Source organism: Platalea leucorodia (genome assembly GCF_965183815.1).
Source record: "Platalea leucorodia genome assembly, chromosome: 3".
NCBI classification, from domain to species: Eukaryota; Metazoa; Chordata; class Aves; order Pelecaniformes; family Threskiornithidae; genus Platalea; species Platalea leucorodia.
Genome location: NC_138825.1, coordinates 76,919,531 through 76,943,410, shown reverse-complemented (window position 1 = coordinate 76,943,410; position 23,880 = coordinate 76,919,531). Strand labels below are relative to the sequence as shown.

The 23,880-nt window shown below is 36.8% G+C and overlaps 1 protein-coding gene across 1 annotated transcript in view; it reads right to left on the bottom strand.

Annotated features, from left to right (window-relative positions):
• Positions 1 to 23,577, bottom strand: part of WASF1 (WASP family member 1) — a gene marked incomplete at both ends in the record, with an annotated part of 29,876 nt that extends 6,299 nt beyond the window's left edge. Inside the window, 4 exons of the mRNA XM_082305603.1 lie at positions 803 to 920; positions 1,616 to 1,769; positions 10,400 to 10,534; positions 23,445 to 23,577. Coding sequence (XP_082161729.1) covers positions 803 to 920; positions 1,616 to 1,769; positions 10,400 to 10,534; positions 23,445 to 23,577 — 540 coding nt within the window. The remainder of the gene's footprint in view (positions 1 to 802; positions 921 to 1,615; positions 1,770 to 10,399; positions 10,535 to 23,444) is intronic.
• Between the last annotated feature and the right edge of the window lie 303 nt (positions 23,578 to 23,880).

Sequence of the window (23,880 nt, the reverse complement as noted above, 5' to 3'; positions counted from 1 at the left end):
AGTTGTGCAAACAAAACCAACAACTGAGACAGTGTTTTTTTAATTAGTTGCATTTAAACATCAGCCACAAAATAATGAAAAACAATCCCAATTCAAGCGCAAGAAAAATTTCCTTTCAGTCTAAATATGATACGTAAACCAAAAAGACTTGTAAGAGGCAGAAACTTCAGTCTAGTGGATAATTAGCTGAATAATACAGAGAAAAATAAATGTATAAGTAGCTTCTTATTCCAAGCCTGAAATAAAATTATGAATCTGACACATTTACTGTCTCTATGGATGAAATATACAGAATAATGGTGAAACAAAAAAGTAGCATTATCTTTGCAAAAGTGTTTGTTTAATTTTAAGAAAATATAAACCAAGTGCCCTATTCCTACTAATTTCTTTCTAGTTTAAACGTATCTATTTGAATGTCATTCAAGCTTTTTCGCCTGCAAGATTGCCAGAATTTTGTATTATAACAAACTGTTACAGTGAAATTCTTTATTCTTGCGGCATTTCTCCTTTTTGAGCCATTGCTAGAAGACTTAAAAGTTTTGGCAAACCCGCTGTTAGTTACATTAAGACAGCATGGAAGCTCTAGGCTCTTCTATATTATTTTTTTTTATTATTATTATTATTAAATATTTATTTGTTAAAGTTGATGGAATTGAATGAATACAAGTAGTTTTAGTTGAATGAAGATGACTCTGTAAAGTTTGAATTGTTATTAATTGTATAATCAAAAAAGTACCATATCTGCAAGTAAACCCTTTCCAGGAAAAAACAACCAGAAGCTGTATAAAGCTAACATATATACCTTCTGCTTCCTCTTTTCTTTTCTTTTGTCCTCAGTGTCCTGCAACATTTTTTCCTTCCACAGATCAAAGAAGTATGAAGGATTGGTATAAAACTTCAAACCCTCTTTTCCATCATCCCTGAAATACAATGACACAAACAGGGTGTACTATTTATTTGACAACACATGAATCAAAACATTAAGGCAAAGAAAAGGCCTATTAAGGAATACCTAGTATCTCAGACCCTGAAATATTTTACTGAAGAACATTAAAAAGATGAACATTGACCTCCTGTGCCATCATTCTTTACTATCTTTGCTTGTATTCAAGGTCCTGATTTTAGAAAAGTAACTTTAACGCAAGCTGTAGATAAAAAAAGAGTATCATAAATCAGAGAACTCCCATGTCAATGACTCAAATCTTGCTCTTAAAATAATGAGCAAATTTGTGTGGCTGCTCGTGTTCAACTACTGATTCAAATTGACTTTGGGACAGCAAACAACATTCATTTCCATTAAAGACCTTTCTTCCTACATACTTACCTGCTTATTTTCTTCACATCCAAGAGCATTACACAGTTTAATAAATACAGATGATAAAAATGGCTTTTTCTTACCATTGTTACACTGGTGTAAAACTTGAACAAAGTGGAGTAAAGTTTTAATGCTTATAATGTCTTCTGCTGCCTGTATTCCTCCAGCAGCTTCAAAGTTTTTTAGTGTGGCTCCTTAAATATTCAAGTGCTACTCAACATGAGCAAGTTGCCTGGATATAGCATTTCTAATACATAAAATAAGCTACAAATTGGTTTTGATTCGTTTTATTTTACTAACCTGTAAGGGGTGAGAATGTTAAGTGGAGGAGGCTGTTCACAAATGTCATAAGTTTCTTGCAAAGGAATAGGCAGAGTTTTGCGGTCAAACAGCTGTTGATCTTGAATTGTGGAACTCCGGAAAGCTTTCCTCATTGTAATGTCCTGCAGTGACACTGAAAGGGAATATTGCCATTTAAAAAAAACACCAAAGATAGTTTATTTTGATTAATCTGGAATTGCTTCATGCTGGTTAGAACATAAATATTAAGCATTACTACTAGTATCTTACGCATTTTACAGCAAATATAAATTCATCCAGCACTACTGCCACAGCAAGATATTGTCACATTATGTGAAAAACATGCTTGTAATGTTCTAGCACATTATCCTCTATTTAGCTTCACAGGAAATTTTTGCTCACCTGGATAGATATCAGAACTCTCTCTCCAATGTAGTTCAACAAATTGCTTACTGTAGCTATAAAATATCATTCTGTAGTTCCAAAGTACCTAATAACATTTGCCAACTCCATTTCACAACCCTTTTGGTACTAAAAAATTACTCTCTATCTTGAGGTATAGATTTTACCCTTATACCATCAGCAAGCCAAACACTACATTCCTTGCACATAGGTAGCAGTTCTACTGAAGGCCCACTGAGATGCCAAACCAGCAAATCACTTAAGCTTATGCCACTGATATCAGTGAGTTTTAATGGGAGGTGATACTACGTTCCAATGCATGAAACTAGTCAGATGTTGTTTTTTAATCAGACTGTTTAATTCAGGTGAGACACCTTGAGTTTTTACGCACAGTAGTTAGGAATAATCAATCATCTTTATGTAAGATTCAAAGGAAAATAACACTAGGTGAACACAGTGGGTTAAACAGCCATTTGAAATATATTGACTTACTGCTGTTAAAGCCCAAATATATTTTTCTATTCCATAATCATTAAAATTTAGAAAAAGATTAAATGAAACTTGCGCTTTTAATTCTGGAAACAGTGTACCTGTTCAGTCTCATATTCCTCTCCCTCCCTGATCTTCAATTACTACATCTGTGTGTCTCAAGGCTAACTTTGCAGACAGTGTTAGACTTTCACTAGATAAAGCAGCAGCCCTTTCCATTGCTTTGGGCTTTCTTTTTTTTTTTTTTTTAAATCACAAACAATACTGAAAACAGTTTTAAGACATACGAGCAAAGAGAGTATTTTCAGCACATGCACTTTATCTATAAAGAATTATATTTGTTTTATACAAGCAGGTTGATAGTAGTGCCCCTTTACTCAAGATGAGAGGGCACCCCCCCTCCCATATCACTAGGGCCTTCAGCAACAGTTTTTTAAATGAGTGCATTTGTTTGAGCTTAAAGCTGCGTTTTACTCTGGTTCCTGTAACACATACGTGTACACGCACGTACATACACACACACACAGAGCTGGATTTCTATTGTACGATCACAAAGGGGCAGAAGGCAGGATTTTTGCCAGAGGGCTTGCAATTCCTGGAATGTTCTGTCTTCTTACCTAAGCATATTGGCAGCATCCTTTGTGAGGCTAAAGATGGGATTTGTTTGATTTTCAGTTTGGCTTTTGAAGTTTATTACAGTTGGCAAGGTTGTGTGTTCCTGGAGAAGTTTCCTCCTTTTTACCCTTAGGTTCTATTTCATTACAGTGTCTATTATTCTTTTTAATACCTTTAATTAGCTGCTCAGAAACCTTTTTAAGTGTGTGAAAGAAGTATTATAATGTATGAATGTCAGCTAGGAGTCTCAATTTCTGCAGGTATGTTTGCAGTCATAAATAACCGTATATATTTTGTACCTGTCATGAAGTACAGGTTATTATTTGCTGGCAAAAGGTCACAATTAGAAGAACTGAAGTTTACTTCATCTAAAAACCTAGTCTTATATTCTTTTATACTTCAGCTGTTTTTCCTTTGGCTTGTTGGTTTTACAAATCTCACCAAATGTACTTGTTCAGAGATGCTTGGCAATCCTGCAAGTCTTTAAACTGTCTGTCACTTATTGGAGACTATGCCAATAAAAATAAAAGTTAGTACATTTCTCTTTCAACCTGTGTACATTCTGAAGGCAATGAAGTAAATTAATTTATTCCAGTAAGTACAGTTCTTTGTTTTAATATTAAAATGCTCATAGTATGTGACACCATATTATTGAGAGGCACATCGTTCTATAAACTCTTTATTAGCATTCTTTAATCCCTTCAGTGAGCAAATACTGCTGGCCTAATTAATAATCTCCATTTTCTTGTTTAAATCTCCACTTTTTGTAAACAGGTACAAGGGGATAACACACCTGAGGATAATCAATCAATCAATCAATCCCCAACTATAAGAGTAGATTACTTTCTCTCTAAAACTAAGCTACATAGCAAAGGTCTTCATAGCAAATGTACACTGTGGAATTTCAAACAGCTAACAGCATTTGCTGTGCTGACAGCCAATGACCAGCATTCACTGAAAATCATGCCATTATTCAAAACAACTGACTATGTTAGGACAACATTACTAGGGAAATGAAAGGACGTGGCAGACAAAATACTGAGAATCATGACGCTGATACAACTGGCCTACAGAGGGATCAGGTAAATCCCATGTTGCAAGCACAGCATAATCCTGGGCTGTGCACCGTTTGGCTTACAAAGCCATTTGTGTAGCTTGCCAGCTGGCTGAGAAACAGAAGCCTTGTGTGGCTTGCCACTTCAGGGGGGAGAACACGTGAAAACCTGGCTGGTCATCCAGCCACTTAGCTTTGGCTGACTGACAAACTGGCACAGCAAGAGAACAGGTCAAACAAATTGGACATATGAATTCAGGTGTGAGAAGAGATGAGACACTGAAGCAGGAGTTGGACATGCTGCAGGCATTTGACTTGATGCTGATAAATTTAAGCTTCCAGTCGCCTAATTCCTAACTAGCACGACAACCTTCATATAGCTCAAGATCCTAAATTTCATATGGATACGTCTTCCTGAAAGTCCGTCTGCTATAGCACTTGTGTTTACTGCAATGAACAAAAAATGGGGTCTTAAATAATCTCCTTAAATGTTGAGATGTTCACAATTTAAGTTAAACATTCATCCAACAATCTGAGAAAATGCCAGTTTATCCTTACTGTGTCTGTTGTTTGGATTGTACAAAAAGACCTATTAGATCAGCCAGTCTAACTTTCTGTACACCACCACATTTTCCACATAATTAAAAATTATCTCTGTCAGAAAGCTAAACTACCAACCTTTGGTACATCTGGTTTTGAAAAAGAGATGCCAGTCCATTTTTATTCATAATCAACAATGAACCAGGGGAAAAAAAAAAAAGGTATTTAAATTGCATTCTAATAAGACACAATAACTGGGTTTCTTTTAGGCTGAACTACAAATGAAATAAAAGAACACATCAGTTATATATATACATAATAACATTTTACCTCCTGTTAAGCCTTTCGTTAAACTGCAATCCCCAATTTGTAGTAAAAGTCAGCTATGGAGCACATAAACATACCGACAGAAAGTAGCTACTTTTACATTTCAAAGATGTTAAATATTACATTTTATTTTACCTCATCAGAAGAAAAAAAAAAACTGTTACTAGATTTTTTAATTCTTTTAAACTCACTCCAACGTACAATTTATGAAGTGGTTCTAGGCCAAAAAATATCATTCTCTTAAAGGTCATAAATAAATAAATAACATATATTCCTTTTAGAAGCTTGCTCTCTCAACACTTTCTGCAGAATTTCATCCTGACAACTTTTAAGACCATGAACTCTTGAATGCCACAGGTATGACTCCTTGCAGAGCTGAATGACTATGGGAAACTATATACAAATCACCTGGCAATTCGAAAAGTGTAGGGAAGAAAGAATGACAATACCAAATGAATAACTTAGTCGTAGGATTCCAATTAAAGGTAATTAATTGGGGGGAGGGTAAAATTCTCTTCAGATAAAGATTTGTGTGATTCAGTTCCTAAACACGCTGCAATCTTGAAGTCTGATTGCTACTTCATAGATTTTATTTTTTTAACGATTATCCACTTCAACAATGCCTAGAATCGCACACATATTAGGTTTCTCTGCCATCAGAATACTTCTCACTGGTCACTGCAAGTTTAATAGTTGCTAAGCAGAGAGACTACTTCTGCAGAACAGAAACTACTCTCCTTTGGGCTTGTCCCCAACACAAGAAATTCAAATATTCTGAAATATTGATTTAAAAAAATTCAAAACAGCTCAAGCACTATTTGGATAGGGAATGTATGTAGCTTAACTACTACAGGTAAACAAAGGGAAGACATAAATGTTACAGCAATCATTTTAAGGTGACTCAGAAGCTGCTTTAAATGCAGCACATAGAACCAGGGAGCTCCAAGCAGCCCGTTAGGGAAGACGTGAATCACCCAGCTGCATCAAGCAGTGAATCTGCTGGTGAATCTCAACAAAACCGCCACATTATTTAGCAAATGACATTTTGTCCATATCCCTCTTTTTATATACAAAATACAAATTATGCAATATCATGGCTTTACCACCGAACTATTAAGACTTGGACTCACTAATTTAAAACTGATTTACTTACTAAATAATGCATAAATTGAATTGAGGGCTAAGAAAATTGGAAGAAAAAGCACCGAGAGCAGTTGGAGATCCGCCCATCCGCCCAGATCTTTGAGAGGGAGACGCACTCAAATCCAACATTCAGTTAAGAGGAGATGTGGCAAGAAAAGTGATCTTCTCTATGATTTAATTTAACAGTCTTTTTCTTTATCTGACTTTGGGGGTAAACATTCTTATGAGTGAATCGACAATAGTGTTATTCTCCACATTAACATATTACACGTGGAGGTCATGACCCAATTTTCATGTGCTCCCTGTTACATTTATACTCAAGTCACCAAATTCCTCTTCAGAGGCTAGAAACGGTAAGTGAGCTGCCCCCTAAAATGGGACTTACCACCCTTTCTTCTAAGTCTCACAGCGGGCTGAGTATCCTGATTTGAAAGTTCACCGAGTCTCCCATTTTCAGAAATATACAGACCACAATTAGCTGTCAAGCTTTTTCGGTTTCTCCCCACCAGATGCCACCTTTTTTGCCTATAGCAAAACCTCAAATCTCTCTTTAGCATTAATCCCGCAACACTTCTGAGCTGCTATCCTTTCTATGACAGGGCAGTATTTCTAGAATGTTTAGAAAAAAACAAGCACATGTATTCAAAGCCAGAAACCTACTGAAATACAATTCACAACATTGTTTGATTCCTTTCCTGAAGTATGCCAGGCTGCTCACCCATAGCACTTCTGCCATTAAGTTTTTTAAGTTGCTCTTCACAGTTGTAACAGATATGCTGTAGAAATCAAGAATTTGATACGCTGCCTTTGAGATTAAAATCCCCTCCAGTTTGAGATTTAAACAGAATTAGGCAGTTCATATTAAAGAACCAATAAATTAATACCAAAATATGCAGATAAACTCTTAGTTTATGAATTCTCCTTCTGCCATAATACCATTTATTTCTGAGTGATGCACAACTATTTTCTAATACTTCATTACACTGTACATCAGAGCTGTACTGCGTATCAGCATTTCAAAAAAGTACAACATAAAAGCTAAAATGAATATTCTTTTAAAAACTGTCAGATTTCTACATACATGAAATTATTTACTGGTAGTATTTCAAGATTAATGGCACAAATAAATTCACAAAAATGTGGTAAATTAACCAAAATCTATTATGACATAGATTTACTTACAAAATATAGATATACTTACAAAATTTGCATATATATGGAGAGAGTTAGTAAGGTTATTTATAAAGTAAATACTGAAATTAAAAACAGTTGCAAAGAAACTATACCCTTAGGGTTTATTTTCTGACCTATGAAGATACCTTACATTGCAGGGCTACTGAAACCGTCAACCTTGGTTCACCTCCATAGCAAGAATGTGTTTTCCCAGTCCTAAAAAGACTCCAGATATGATAGCTCTTGAATACATATAGGCTAGTTTCCCATACAATTGAAATAAAGTTCAGTTTACTGAAGGAAAGCAGAGGGTTTCTTTTTGTCTGTATGCAAGTTTAGTATTTCTTCTGAGAGGAAAAAAACACATGTATGTAAAAAGAATAAAGTATGTAAAAAAATTGATTACAATATGGAATTAATAATTCTGTGAAATCAAGAATTTGAAAACAGTGCAATAAACTCAAACCAAACCAAGTTCATAGCAATTCTTCTGTGACACAAAGCTTGTGCACCAGGAGGTAGTTCCTTCAGGATACAATCCTAATGTTGGTTTCATTTGGGTTTATTCTTTCATAGAGATACTATAATAATTCAAAATGAGAAAACACACAGACTATTCAAAAAATTCAGAGCTTTTTATTACTTTGACTCTACCAGAAACATCTTGTCAAGTATCTGCACCTCGTTCAATCAATCTGACTTGGGCTGTTTTTGTTCATGCCACTTAGCTTTAAATGAATCTTAATTTCTTCCTCTTGTGTAATAGCATGGGCCCAAAGGAACATATTAAATCTTCTATTACTGCCTGCTGGCAAAGAAGTAGCAAATGAGACTCATTTTACAAGTATAGCCCATTTTACACATGCTGTTAGCTGAACAGAAGTACTGAAATTTGTCTAATTCTTGCACAGAGGGTTAAAAAAGGCAAGAAAGGTAAATCCAAATGTTTTCCCCACACCTTCATGTGTTAACATCCTCCAGCTATTTTAGCCCAGATCAGGACTAAAACAAAACAATTTGTGATGAACTTCCAAATTTCAAGCCCAGAATGAAGGGGAATGTTTCGCTGAAGGAGAAACAGTTTCCTGATGCCTAATTTTTAAGGAAACATAATATCAAATTTCCTCTCATCTCCTTTGTCCTCATCTGGTGACTCATTCTGGACAGATGTTTGTGAATAAGGAACACTGGGTACAGCTCAAGGACTGGATAGTCTTAGGTTAATAAAAACAGTCATTTAATAGTTCCTGACACTGAGGACTGCATGTGTTCCCCTAAGTACGAGCAGCCACTGCTATTATATGGCGTGAGAGACAAATCCAGGGTATCAGATTTGAGTCACACTTAGCCACTCTGGACTTAATCAAGTATACCTCTTTTCAGCCCTGTTTTCTTTAATTACGGTGTCTGTCCCTTTCTTTAGCTATACAGTTTAGCAAATGCTACAGTATACACAGTACTGTGAAAAGTTATTGATCTGGTGCATTTGGGACTACATACTATTTTAAAATTTTTCTAGCAATTCTCTAACATCAAATAGTTATGGATGTTTAGTACTGAAACCTACAGCCAAAACTGTCAAAGGCCATTTACACAGGAAAGTACAATTTTCCATCTTGCTATCCTATAACATCCTTAGATGCTTTAACTCAATGACTTAGAATGGTCTCGCCGTTTCCTGAAATGTGAATGGTTGCCATACTAGATATGCCATATCAACATATATCCCACTCTGATTTAAACCAAAAACTAGGCTGTCAAGGGTAAACGCAGGAATGCCATTAACACTCTGGAGTATTACAGCTCTTACAAGATTACAATTGCTGACAATTTGTTACTGTACACAGAAAGGATTGTTGTCATTATCCAATCATAGTAAACATGGTATTTTACTGGAAAAAGAGGTGTATGTGTATGATTTATGCTCAGTTGTCAAGAGACTTGGAAAATCCCATTAATATAAGAATTCCCCTAGGCAAGTCACGATTTCATGGAAAATCTGCTACTAGCTGTGAATAGCTGTCTTTTGAAACCTGCTCTAAAATTAATGTCACACAAAATACAGAATCAAAACTTCCTTAGCTTAATGTTGCTATTCGTGAAATTTTGACATCAGTAACTAAACACAGCCTTAAGACCATGCTCCTCGTTTGACACTTCATTTTTCCTGAACGACACACAACTATTATACCTAGACATTCATAACTCAAACAGCTTTCTATACTTTAAAATGGGATCCCACAAGCAATCTGAAGTTATTTTTCAGGATAGGATGTTGGTCTACTTTCTAGGTCTTAGCCATATAGTCTAGAACACCTTAAAACGGTTTGGGGTTACAAGAACATTCACAGTTCCACCTGTAACCAACAGTTACCCAGGAAGGCAAAAAAGCTTCATGGCATTTACATACTAGGTGGTTGATGTTTCTGTAGTCATCACAAAGTCCATCCATCATTTAAATCCCATACAAATTCTATCCTATAGGCCTGAGCCATACCCTGTTGACTTCTGGAAGTACTTGTTTTCTCAGTGCTAGCCAATATTTACAGTACTAAAGCTATTTACGAAGAATCCAAGGGGATATATAGTGTCAATAAATGGAGCTATACAACTGTAACTTCATACAGAAAGTACGACGGTAACAAGTTAAATGCAAAAACCCTACTTGGACAAATGGAAATTAGTAGGAAGGTTAAAAGAAAAGAGTAAAGACTTATCTCCAAGCATTCACATAATATATATTATTATTAATATTATTAACACTAATACATAATACTACTGAAGTGACACATACTCCTGCAGCAGTTTTTATGTAAATTCACTGGTAACAGTACTGTTCAATAACCATGAAAACGTTGAGCTCAGAAAGCTGTTCAAGGCTATAAAAGAAACCTGTAGCAGAAATAGAAATGGACATCTTTCTCATGATGTTTTGCTCTGTGTTGTTATAAATATAATTTAAACTATTATTATTTCCATTTCATGTATCAGTGGTGTCTGGGTGACAAAATAAGAAATCTTCAATGCAGGAGTTAACTTACATTCTTCTTCCTTCGGATCGAGTTGCGTAACACTGACAGATAAGCGATCTACACGTTCTTGTAAGGAGTTGACTCTAAATGAGAAACTGTGTGCTTCATTGAAAAGTTCACCAAATATATCTTCAGCATATTTACCTGAAATATGAAAAAAAAATATTCAAGCATACCACAAGATAGCCAAATGAGTTTGCCTTGAAAAAGATTTCTATTTTAAGTAAGTAAATCTGAGATACACGAGTATCACTTGTAACAACCTGTATGTACTGAGCTCATCAAGAATGCTTCAGAAAAGTAAGTAACAGTTAAATATTTAATTTGTGATTTATTTATCAGAAATGAAATTATTTAATACATTACAGGACAGACATTCAGCTGGTATAAATTGATTTAACTATGCTGATATGCAAGGAACTAGATTGATTAGTTTCTTGGATATGTATAAAAGGATGATTTCCAGCATCTGAAGCTGCTCTTGTATGAGCAATAACTAATCTTTCCAAGTGAAATTTACCTCAACATTTCTCAAAATGAAGCACAGCTTCTGCTCCTACTGTACAGCGGACCATTTAAAAACCAGAAGATCAGATATTTACATCTAGGTTAATTAGAACCAGCCTATTCAAAAATACACACTAAAATAATAAATCCCACTTTGAAGGATCAAAATTCTAGTAACTGACCAATTTATACTGAAGGAAAAGAAGAATCTCCTTTGTACACTTCAATGGATGTTACACATTTAGCCCAAAAGAGCAGGAGATTCAAGCATCATGAGAAAAGGATCAGTAACGAGTTTCTATTCTACAGAGTACTCCATAGAGTGCTTCTAATGCCCCCCGGACTCAACTTGAGCAGTCTGCCAACGCCACTGAAAAAAACCACCAGATTGCCTAGCAAAATTCGTAGCCACGTTTCTGAAATACCACGTGATAGCTTTTAAAACTTTCTACCATACTGTGCATATGTAATTTGTGTACTGTTTGTACACTTACGTTGGTTTTGGCAGTATAAATCTCACAAATTTCTAACTACCTGGTTTGCACACAAGTTCCGACAGGTACAATAGGAAAAGACAGTTATGAAAATTTTGCCTTTGGTGAACAATGCAACTGGAATTATACATAAAAATGAGGACATTTTTAAATAAACACATCAAAAGGACAAAAATTAAATCCCTACAGGTACTGTGGAAACTACTTAAACATGCTATGTAGTCAGCACAAGGCCAGCACATATCATTTATTAAGACTTAAGAAATGGCAATAGAAAACCAGCATGACTATAAACAACAGAATATAAAAGGGGATATCAGAAGAAATGTACAGATGCAGAAAGGATCATAAATTCTGGCACATTAAATATAAAGACCAAAAACTAACCTGAGGAACAACTAGCAAACTAATAATAAATACCCCTTCAAAGACATGAGGAGCAAGAAAGCCCGCCAGGGAGTCTGTAAAGCCAACTGGTAATGAAGGTATAAAGGGGTACTCAGAGAAGACAAGACCCCTGCAGACATGCTAATTTAACTTTCCACTGGTGTTCAGTGAAAGGAACTGGAGAGACCCTCATGCCAGAACTCTTCTTTGTGGGAGGCTCAAAGACACTGAGGGCACTATATAAAAATTACAAAACTAAATCAACAAAATGACCAGTAAAGTATTAGAATCATAGAATTGTTTAGGTTGGAAAAGACCTTTAAGATCATCAAGTCCAATCGTTAACCTAACTCTGCCAAGTCCACCACTAAACCATGTCCCTAAACACCACATCTACACTTCTTTTAAATACCTCCAGGGATGGGGACTCAACCACTTCCCTGGGCAGCCTGTTCCAATGCCTGACTACCCTTTTGGTGAAGAAGTTTTTCCTAATATCCAACCTAAACTTCCCCTGGCGCAGCTTCAGGCCATTTCCTCTCGTCCTATCACTTGTTACTTGGGAGAAGAGACCGACCCCCACCTTGTTACAACCTCCTTTCAGGTAGCTGTAGAGAGCAAGAAGGTCTCCCCTCAGCCTCCTCCAGACTAAACAACCCCAGCTCCCTCAGCCGCTCCTCATAAGACTTGTGCTCCAGACCCTTCACCAACTTCGTTGGCCTCCTCTGGACACGCTCCAGCACCTCGATGTCCTTCTTGGAGTGAGGGGCCCAAAACTGAACCCAGTACTCGAGGTGCGCCCTCACCAGTGCCAAGCACAGGGGCACCGTCACCTCCCTGGTCCTGCTGGCCACACTATTCCTGATACAAGCCAGGATGCCATTGGCCCTCTTGGCCACCTGAGCACACTGCTGGCTCATGTTCAGTCAGCTGCCGATCAACACCCCCAGGTCGTTTTCTGCCAGGCAGCCACTCCTCCCCCAGCCTGTGGCGTTGCATGGGGTTGTTGTGATCCAAGTGCAGGACCCGGCACTGAGCCTTGTTGAACCTCATACAGTTGGCCTTGGCTCATCGATCCAGCCTGTCCAGGTCCCTCTGTAGGGCCTTCCTACCCTCCAGCAGATCGACACTTCCACCCAACTTGGTGTCATCTGCAAACTTACTGAGGGTGCACTCCATCCCCTCATCCAGGTCATCAATGAAGATATTGAACAGGACCAGCCCCAACACTGAGCCCTGGGGAACACCACTTGTGACCGGCCACCAACTGGATTTCACTCCATTCACCACAACTCTTTGGGCCCGGCCATCTAGCCACTTTTTTACCCAGCGAAGACTACGCCTGTCCAAGCCACGAACAGCCAGTTTCTCCAGGAGAATGCTGTGCAAAACAGTGTCAAAGACTTTACTAAAGTCCAAGTAGACAACATCCACAGCCTTTCCCTCATCCACTAAGCAGGTCACCTTATAGAAATATTTTTTATTGTCTTCTACAGCAGTAGCCAGATTAAGTTCTAGTTGGGCTTTGGCCCTTCTAATTCTCTCCCTACGTAACCACATGACATCCTTGTAGTCCTCCCGAGTTGCCTGCCCCTTCTTCCAAAGATCATAAACTCTCCTTTTATTCCCGAGTTCCAGCCAAAGCTCTCTGTTCAGCCAGGCTGGCGGTCATAGTTTTCCTGCTGCACAATGGCTTCCAGCTCCTCCTGTTTGTTGCCCATACTGCCTGCATTGGTGTACATGCACTTCAGTTGGGCTATTGATCCCACCACCTTTTTGGGGGAAGAAGCCCTAATTCCTACGTGACCATTCTCAGGCGCTTCCGTGGTTTCTAACATATCCATAACCCTTGCATCTTTGCTGCTGCATTAATCTTCATCCCCTACCTCCACTGAGACAGCAGACCGACGGACCTTGCTAGCACCCCATCCCTCATTAGTAACAATTTGTATGTCTCCTTAATACACACTGAAAGGTGGCAAGCACAACAGCAAGGTTCAAAAATGTTTTCATAGAACATCTTGAAAGCTACAGGCCTGTAAGCCTGACATCCAGACAAATTAGTATAAATCATTATGAAGAACTGAATTAGCAGACACCTGGATGACTTGTTAGAGAAGAGATAACACAGCTTTGGTAAAGTGAGATGTCTGAAGGGTTTATAAGCACATGCATGGAGAGCTATGATCTAGTTAGATTTCCAAGAGAGTTGTGAAAGTCCTTAATCAAAGCTTTTCAGGAAAGCTTAACAAACAGGGAATAAAACAGAAATGACATGGCACGGATAAATAATTCCTCAAAAGGTACAAAACAGAGGATAGGAGTAAATCATCGGTCTTCACAGTTGAGAAAGGTGAGTTTTCATGGGTTTCTGTACTGGTACCTATGTTATTCAAGATATCTGTAAATGACCTGAAAAAATGAGATTAAAGTTTGCCAACAATACTAAATAATGGAAAAGAAATACACTGAGCATTAGTAAATACACAGAAACCCCAGCTGATTGAAGAGGCTTCCACGCTGGAAAGAGTCGGAGCCTGTGAGATTAGCAGGAGTATTGTACATGCTTGCCTTGCTCTCATTCTTGGAGCATCTGCTATCAGCCACAGTGAGAAGCAGATCAAAGGTGCAGCCATTCTTAGAACCTTTGTCTTTAAGTACCAGTCCACAGTAAAATAGGGACGGAAAGTTAGTAAAGTCTACTTAGCTGGCAACTCACCTAACATAAGACTTTCTAATATATGTCTTGAAACTCTGAAAAGTTTATGTTCTTTAACCTGTATCTGAAGCAAGAGAAATTACTTAAAAATGTGATCCACTGAGAGCAAGATTACTAAACTTTTAATATACATTTACTACAAATTTAATGTATTTCAGATAACATATTCAGATATATTATTCATTTTAATTAGACAACTCATGTAATATTCAGAGACATGGAAATTAAAATTAAAATCAAGGGTAAAATCTCATGTACAGAATAAAAATTAAATTGCAGGGCTCTAAAATCCAACAACTTCCCTTTTATAGGTGTATTTTAAGGCTACAGTTTGTTTTATCTATGTAATTTCATCAGGTTTACAATTCATCTGCCTCATTAATGAGCTCCAATTGCAAATAATCTGTCTCAAAAATCTTTTCATTACGTTGCACACAGCCACAAACATATTGCAAGGAATAATTTGCCTATGCTTATAAACACTAATGCTCAAACGGGAAATACATTAAAAACAACCTGTCATGTTTGAAGTTGTATGCCGACTGTAATCTCTCTACCTACATGCCTGTTGGCAGTCTCTTTATTAGCTTGAAGTATATTTAACTAAATGCTTTTTCAAGCACAGCAAAATGTTTGCTTTTAGTGAAATGTGCATCTTCCATTCAAAAGAATACTATGTGTGAATGTATATATGTATATAAGATTTATAATCCAGTATTTGTTTATGTTGCCATCTCTGTGCGTATTCCATATGAATATATCTTCAATTTTGAATGGATTACAAAAGATACGATTACAGGTGATAACACTGAACAAAGTGTTAGAAAGACTCAAACAGATAAAAAAAAAAAACTTATGAGAAAAAAATACATGAGTAAACAAACCTGATCTCATTCCACTTAATTTATAGGTAATAATGTTAGGAGAGTAAGGAATCAAAATTAATTCCATTATATAGAATGAATATTCCAAAGTATTATTAACACTTCAGAAAATTTACATCATTATGGGGCTGCTTGATAAAAAACTCTGCTCTTGTTTCATGCAGTACAATAAACAAAATGACAGTTGACTATGACAATTAAAATAATAACGCCTTAGGATCTTGGTCACAACTGGATATGTAATACCAGTAGACCAGTGATCTTGTTTGCCTATCAAATTAAATGACAATATAGACTTCTGCAAATAAATAAATGTCTGTGAAAAGATTATTTTACTGTACTTCCAAAACTTGCTTAACTAACCAGAAATATACCAAAATTTGTCATTTTCAAAAGGCAAGTAATATTCCCTCCAACATTACTAGCTGTTCTTCTCAGTCCATCATACTGGCATTTATTTTTATTAACAGAGCACAAGTTTTATTCATTTAAATAGAACGATACATTATTATTTATTTTAAATTAAGGAATGTATTATTCACCTTATTATTCTTTTCACAACTTACTTCTTGTCTCAAAGGGCTCTATTCACAATTAATCCTTCAGTAAGAAAGGTATACAGGAATGCAGCTCCCTCTGGTGTCAGTCAATGTCCTTTTTTGTGACAAATAACACGTTTTGGAAGTGATGTGTAGTCCTTCCTCCCCCCAACAACGTGCGTGTTATTTAGGTTTTTTGAACAATTCTTTTCCTGACATTTAAAACAGACTTATGAGCTGAAAATAGAATACTAGCTAGTAGCTACTAGCTGTAAATAGAATAAAAATAATACTGCTCACTACCTTCCTCATTTTTTTTTAAATTAAGACCACCAAAACATGTATCATCCACTCCTGTTCAGTACCGTGGCAGTAAGTGTACAATGGCTTATAAAATCTGAAAAAGCGACTGATCAGTTTTACAGTTCTCCTCTTTCACCATTTGTTTCTCTTAATTTGTTTTATGTCCTAATTTTCTCCCATAATTTCTTAAACATTTGTCCAGCATTGGCTTCTGTGCACAAAGAATAATTTCTAACTATCCAATACACTAATATGAAGGAATACTAAGGTAAAAGAAATGTTATTTTTGTCTTATTCTGGGGGACTGGGTATATATCAGATGAACTGATACCAACTACAATCACAACGTAAGGTTCTGAATCTTATTTCACGCTAATTAAACAAAGTGTGGCAAAGAGATGCCTTATAAGTCTTATATATCGTATTGTACAAATTCCTAGAACCACACTAACACGCTGCAGGACAGGCGCATAAATCAGCAGTCCCCTCAAAACTCCAGTTCTTAAAATTCACTTGAACTATGGCATTCTCTATGCTGAATCCATTAGCAAACATTAAGGAAAGGGTATTTAAATTAATCATTTTACAAGACCAGATCAGTTACCATCTGATTTAGTTACAGACTCTCGGACAAGGAGTGGGACGTGAGTCCTGAAGCAGAACCTGTGGAAGAACCCACTTCTTTACTGTCCTTTTGCATTTTTAAAGAAAAAGAGTTTCAAACCCTTCAACTGCATCTAAACCTGAAACAGCATCCCACGGATAGGTTATGGCATCAGCAGCCTCTAGAAACCATGGTCTAAATTTTAAGTAGCTATCTGAATAAATAAATTGAGCACCTACAGTGCTCAATGCCATAAACCAGCACCATTTTTGGAAGTTCAAGAGGATGACCGGTAAATCTCGGGCCAATGCAAGATGCATCAAGTGGGACAACCAAAATCAGACAATTGTTCAATGTTGCCAAAAGTATTAACCTTAATTAATTCAGCCTTAACTAATCTGTCAAACTTCTAGAGGTCAGCAGGGAGGTGGGGTTAACATGTACACAAACAAAATCTAACCCAACATTTATCATTGAAATTACACTATAAAAATATTTAATATATTAAATGTCATTACATTATTAAATGCAATGTATAATGAGGTGTTATAACATTAAATTTAATATTATTAAATCTTATTTAATATTAAAATAGTAAATATGTCAATATATTGAAATATACAAACCTCAAAATATTATTACAGTTTAAAAATGTTTGGCAATTTGATTTTTTAAAAAGATGTAGAAATTGATGAAATATCGGAAAGAATAAGCTAAGAATTCAGTCTGTTACCCACCTATACACTATCATTCCTTGATTTCTATTATTTCAATCCCATTCACACACTAAACAATTCTTTTGCCCAGTACATTTTCTAAAAAATAAAAGCATAGAACAAAAGCAGCTGTAAAACCTGTCTCATGTCCTACTGCACAATTCCTTCCCAATATACTTACACTGTGCAAAATTACATTATTCACTACTGAATAGTTCCTTCCTACACAATATATATATCAGAAAATATCCTTTCAGGATAATTAGTTACCACATAAGCTGCTAACAATATATAACCAGGGTCCCTTTATAAAGCAAAACAAGAAAGTTATTCTAAGTCTATTAATACATTTTTCCTCCTCTGTTAATACTGACACATAATTTAACATACCCATTGCCTGTTAATTCAGCTTCACTACATTAATTTTATTTAATTGAATGTTTTAGCAAAAATCAAGGTATATCTGAGTTTCACTTGAAACCCTAGGCTTGTTTCTCATCAGAATCATTTAAATCTCACAGCTCAGTGGCTAGGAGACAGACTAAAAGCCAGGAGACTGAACTGTCTCCCAGGCTTGGAGATAAGAACCTTGGTAGATCCTTGAGAACTTTAGTGGCTGTGGCTGAGCGAGCCCTGAAAAACAAGGTACTAAATATGGTTCAGTGGTGCTAATTAGGAACATATCATTATGAAGGTGTAAAGGCAGTCCATGAGGACTGGATTTAAGGATTGTAACAGGAATACCAGAGTACTGAAGAGACAACTTGGTTCCTTTAGCCAGCAAAACTGAACCAGGCATTTATCAGAAAACCTGACCAGGGTATCAAAAGTATCAAATAAACTCTGTTAAAGGCCATCTCTGGAGCAGGTCTGATGCTTCTTGTTGACATTCAAGAAGAAAAAGTCAGCCTTCAAAAATCTCCAGTCATGGAGGTCCGAGATACCATTTCTTATCTCCCACTGAAAACACCATCAAGTAAACTGGCTGAGATTATCCATTAGGTATTCAGAAATCTGTGAAAGAAACTGCTGAAAGCTGAACCTGATGTTGAAGGCACCAGTCCTAAAGATCATTTCAAAGGGAAGTCTTGCTCTTCCTTTCCTTTTTTAATATCACCTGAAATCACTGCTCTATGTAGGCAAGGAATTAATGACAAGTAGGACTTTTTGCTGCTAACACAGTTGTTTTCAATGAGAAATTACTGACCATTTGCTCATCCCCCCATTATCATTCAAAGTGGACATGAAACAGCATCACATTGCCAATACTGCCACTGCGGGGGAGACAACATCAAGAAATTAGACAGAAGTCTTTGAGAGGATGGGGGGTCTCTGAAAAGCTGAGTAAGCCTTTAGGTTTCAAGTCCATCAGTTCCCTTACCCCATGTGTATAAGAACACTTTCTCCAGTGTTCCCTGGCAATCATAGTAATAACGAAGAAAGAGGGGTGACTAAGGAAGAAAATCCCCAGAGAATACTGAATATGCTTGTGAGCACAGTGAGAAGGAGGATTCCCAGAGCAGGACCTGCTGTAGGGATTCTGCTGGTTCTGAAACACTGACTGAGACCTACCTCCAATCATGCAACATACGGAGCCCTCACCATGTGTTGAAGATGTTGTCCAGACAGGATGAAGAGAGAGAGGCTGGTCTTTGAGCTGAAGAGGCCTGGTTCTAAAGATTAGTTGCAGTCCAGACACCTTGTTGGTAAGTATTTCTGGAGAAACATTTCCCACTTATTGAATGTTAACACCTTAAGCCATGGCAAACTGAAGGTTTACCTGAGGTGAGAAAATGTCTCTCACAAGATGAGCAGTGTTTAAAACCCTCTAGGGGATGACATGGTAAGCAAAAAATAAGGAAAAAAAGTTAAAAGCGTCTGAGAGGGAAAAAAAGGGGGGAGAAATAAAATGCTCGAAAGTCAGGGTTTCACTCCTGAAAACTCACAAATAAGGAAAAGAGATAACTAACTAGGAGAACATGGTAAAAATAGGAAATAGTACAAAGACAAGACAGAAAGAGGGGAAAGGCTACCAAAAGTTCAATGTTAACTGAAAATTGTTTTCACTAACATAAAAGGCACTCCAGCTTAGCAAACAGAGTTATGCAGCATTCTCTTTCTTTATATAGAGGTAGAAGAAAAAAAGGGAAATGACATCTTGCTATGATTGAATAAAAGTCCTGGTCTGAATGCCTGCAATATAAATATTCATTAAAGGAACATACTCAAAAGGAGAAATGTTCTCCTTCCCAGATGGAGGTGTCAGAGACTGGGGCCCAGAACAAACCCCATCAATTAGGTTTCTTATGTAGTACTGAGATTCTGTGTACAGGGAATAGCCAAATAAAAGGAAAAACAAGATTGGTCAGTAGCTGTGAATAAAATGAGGAGGTGACATGAGAACTATTTATCCATCTTCTAACAATGGCACAGCTGCACAGTGCTCTCAGTTGTGTTTCATGTACGCTGGAATGCTATAGCCTGACGTACACCAAGATACACCAACTCAGGCAATACTGGCGTACTAATATACCTGCAATATTGCTGAAAAAAATAGGTAAGCACTTCTCCAAAGCAGGTACAATCAGAAAGCAAGAAATATAGGGGAGAATGGCTAGGAAACTAAAACAGCTGTTGCTGTTGTCCAGAGAGTTTCTGTTGCCACAGCGCTAAGAAAAGCTGTCAGAAGACAGATACTTTTATGAAGTTAGAGAAGACTGGGAATAGACAGGGGAAAAGAAATTACTTACTGGCAATTTTGTATGTTGTATCAAGACAGACTGATGTGTTATCATGCTCCAGGGAGAAAGACAAGGACTCTCACTCAAAGCAGAAATAAATATTTCATCCTTTCATCTCTACTTCTTGTAAAGGTCAAAAAATTTCTCAAACTGAACAATTAAAAGCAACACATCAAATAAACTATGAAAGGACTGAGAATTTGTATGGAGACGCATAGCAGCTATTGCTGACATACTGATGTAAAGCTCTTTTCGTTTTGTATTAAAACACAGGAAGACAGAATTCCTGTCATTTAATAGGTATTGTTTCTGCAGGCATGTCCTACTTAGACATAGTATCCAAGATCATGAAACACAGTTCTGTTCAGGTTGAAAAGACCTCCAGAAGTCCAGTTAGATCCAGTTGCTTGACTAATCCAGTCAAGTTATTAATATCTCCAAGAATGGAGATCTAACAACATACATGACAAAACTCTACACTTAGCTTTCCTAAATAATGTTTTTTGGTATCATTTAAAGTACTAGAGGCTCTAATTCCATCACAGCACTCTTTGTCCATATCATATCAGAAGAAAGGTTAAGAATGGTTGGTCTGGAGAGTCATAATGACAGGAGATCGATCCTCTATTTGAGGGCTGGTAACTGAAAAAATCTTGGAGGCAAAAATGACTAAGTGCTAATCAGGTCAAAGACCATTCATTTAAATTTGCATAACTTTACCATCAAAAGCAAAAGCAGCTTTAGTTTAAAGGAAATGAAACCCTACCAGAACGCTCGGTCTCCACTCTCAGAGTGGAGCTCCATTTCGCCTACAACTTAAAGGCTGATTCTCAAACATACACATTATCCACAGAAAACAAAAAGGGAAGGACTGCAGAGAAGCTGGTTGCCAGGGGATTGCTGCAAAACCATGCCTGCTGGCTGTGACTCACAGGCGACTACTAAAATTTATCTGCATGTCAGCAGGCCTTGCTGTATACCAGTAATGGTGACACACCAATCGAAGACCAGTTATTTGGGTTTGAGCACATTGAGAGACAAAATTCCTATGTCAGGACTCCCAAATCTTTTTGAATTTGTATTGCTACTAGCACAGAGAGGCAGAAAAGCTAAAAGAATCCTGGAACAAAATACTTTCACAGGTACTCATACCTTTGTAACATGATTTCCATTTTTACAGAGCAATCCTTAATGTTGCTGACAAACAAGGATTATTTTGCAAAACATGTTCTATTTAATTGTAGGAAAAAATGTGGGTTTTGTTGAAAATATACACAGTATAAACCAAAAACTTACTTCAGTTGGTATAAACACTGCCCATAGAAAACCTACAAACACCATGATGCTATTTGGAGGGAAGAACAAAAGACTGAAGTAACAGCTCCGGCTCATCAGCATTTAACTTATAAAAAATTTTGAATGACCTATTCTGGGCTTGCTGTTGCAGAGTAAAGTAGAGTTTACTAGACTCTGTTGCAGAGTCCCTCCTCTTTTACCTTCCCTGTAATTTCCAACATTGTGGGCTCCTCCCTATGTATGCGCACTTCACATAGAACCACATTCCTTTTACAGAAAAGGGGTTTACATAATTACGGTTACATTCCCTTGAAAGTGTCTCTCTAGCTGTGCTATACCTTAGGCAAACCATATAACAAATGTGGAAGCATTCAATGGATATTCTTCAATACTTTTTTTCTCCCTTAATTGAGTTCTTTCTGTTCTGGTATTGCTTCATCCTGACCTCTTCCTGAGCAGTTGTATATACAATGTCAAGCATAAGCTCTCTATACCAAGAAAACATAGCAAAGGCAGCTGAATCTTAATAGGTAAGCACTGAGACCATGATGTTGAGTTAGAAGTTGGTGTTCTTTAAAATTGAAAAACCAAGTTATTTGGGCTTTTTTAAGGTCAAATGAAACTTCCAAAGGAAAATATAAAATGTAAATTTGGTATGCCACCTACGAAAGGAAATTCCCCTTGATGGACTATATAATCAAATAAGAATTTTTAAAACAAGCAAACTAAAATAAATGAATACAATATTAATAAGAGTGACTTGGAAGGGGAGGCTAGTACACAAGCCGCTAGTCTGAGAAGGGCTTTTGGCAGAATGAAACAAGACCGCAGATGGTGATCATATACTGCATCCTAATCTGATATGCTGTTGGTTCACTGAAAAGAATTTAAATAGTTATTTTCCTTGCTGTTGCAGTAGCTATACTAATCATGTTCATATTTATGTGCTATAAGCATTCCTGTCTCGATTGCATAACGCAGTGTCCTCAATTAGAGTCTTCAACCTAATACCCTAACAGGTTTGAAAGGCTGCCATACAGGATACCATCGAACCAATAACTAAATCAATCTAATTAACAAATTAGGTTAAAATCACCTATGACCCCAAGATACTGACGGAGCTGAAAGGCTTTTCACATGCTAGATGGATACACACACACATTTTAATATTCAATGTGTTGGTAGTCTTACTAATGTCCTAGTGGTTAAAAAGCACCTGTAGTATTGGAAATTCAAAATGCTATCATGCTGGTTCATCTGACAACTTTTTAAAGTTGCTGTAATTTAAAAAAAAAAAACCAACCAGAAACCAGCCTTGTCAGAAAAAACTCCTTCAGAGTTCTAGAACTTGAAAAGTATTCACTCCTCTCAAATGTGCCAAGGGAAAAGTTGTTGACAGAAGGGAGAAGAAGGAAGAAAAATCTTTAGCTGTTTGAAATAGTATGTAATAATTACATTTCTGCGTTTATTATTTTAAAAGGCAACTACTTTTTTTTTCTGAATGACCACAACATGACCAAGGGTTTAAGTTAAGAGAATTAAGCAACCAATGATATATTCCTCATTATGTCATATTCCCTACTCAAGAATTGCTCTAAGGTTAGCAATTACTGACTTCATTAACTACCAGATATCTTTTCTGTCACGTTCCACTGGTAACAGAAATATATGGCTGAACAGTTTTAAGACATGCTGCTGGAAAAATTCCTAGCTTTCTTTCACAGAAGTCCACGCTAGTCACTAGCCACAAAAGGAGTGCATTCAAGGCTCAGAGAATTTGAAAAGGCATTCCTACTTCAACCACAAAAACTATGACTGTAAAATATATTAGTTCTAAATGCAGCTATTAGGACAAAGTACTTACTTAGGCTACTCAGTTGTCGGATTATATTTGCCAAGGAGATATTGGTGACACACTCCAACTCATTCTTGATACCTCGGGGCAGAGCTGTGTGGCACAGGTGCCTGGGGTCTATGTTTCTTTTTACCAGCGGCATTCTGAAATGTATCAGAGGACCAGCAAACCTGTAAAGAAAGGAGACAAAACACTGTTATAAATTTAATTATATTCTAAATTCAGATTATGTCTAACGTTAAATCGACTAATCCTAACAAGATAAAAGTACCTCCATGGTACTGATCGAATTCATTGCTCTGTGAGCACATAAATCTTCTTTGCACAATGAAAGACTATTTCATTCTCTCTCTTTAAACCTTTACCTGACTCAGATATCAATGAAGTGACAAATAATGAAGAATGCATCTTCCCTGCAGAATATATTTAGCCACTGTTATCTTTA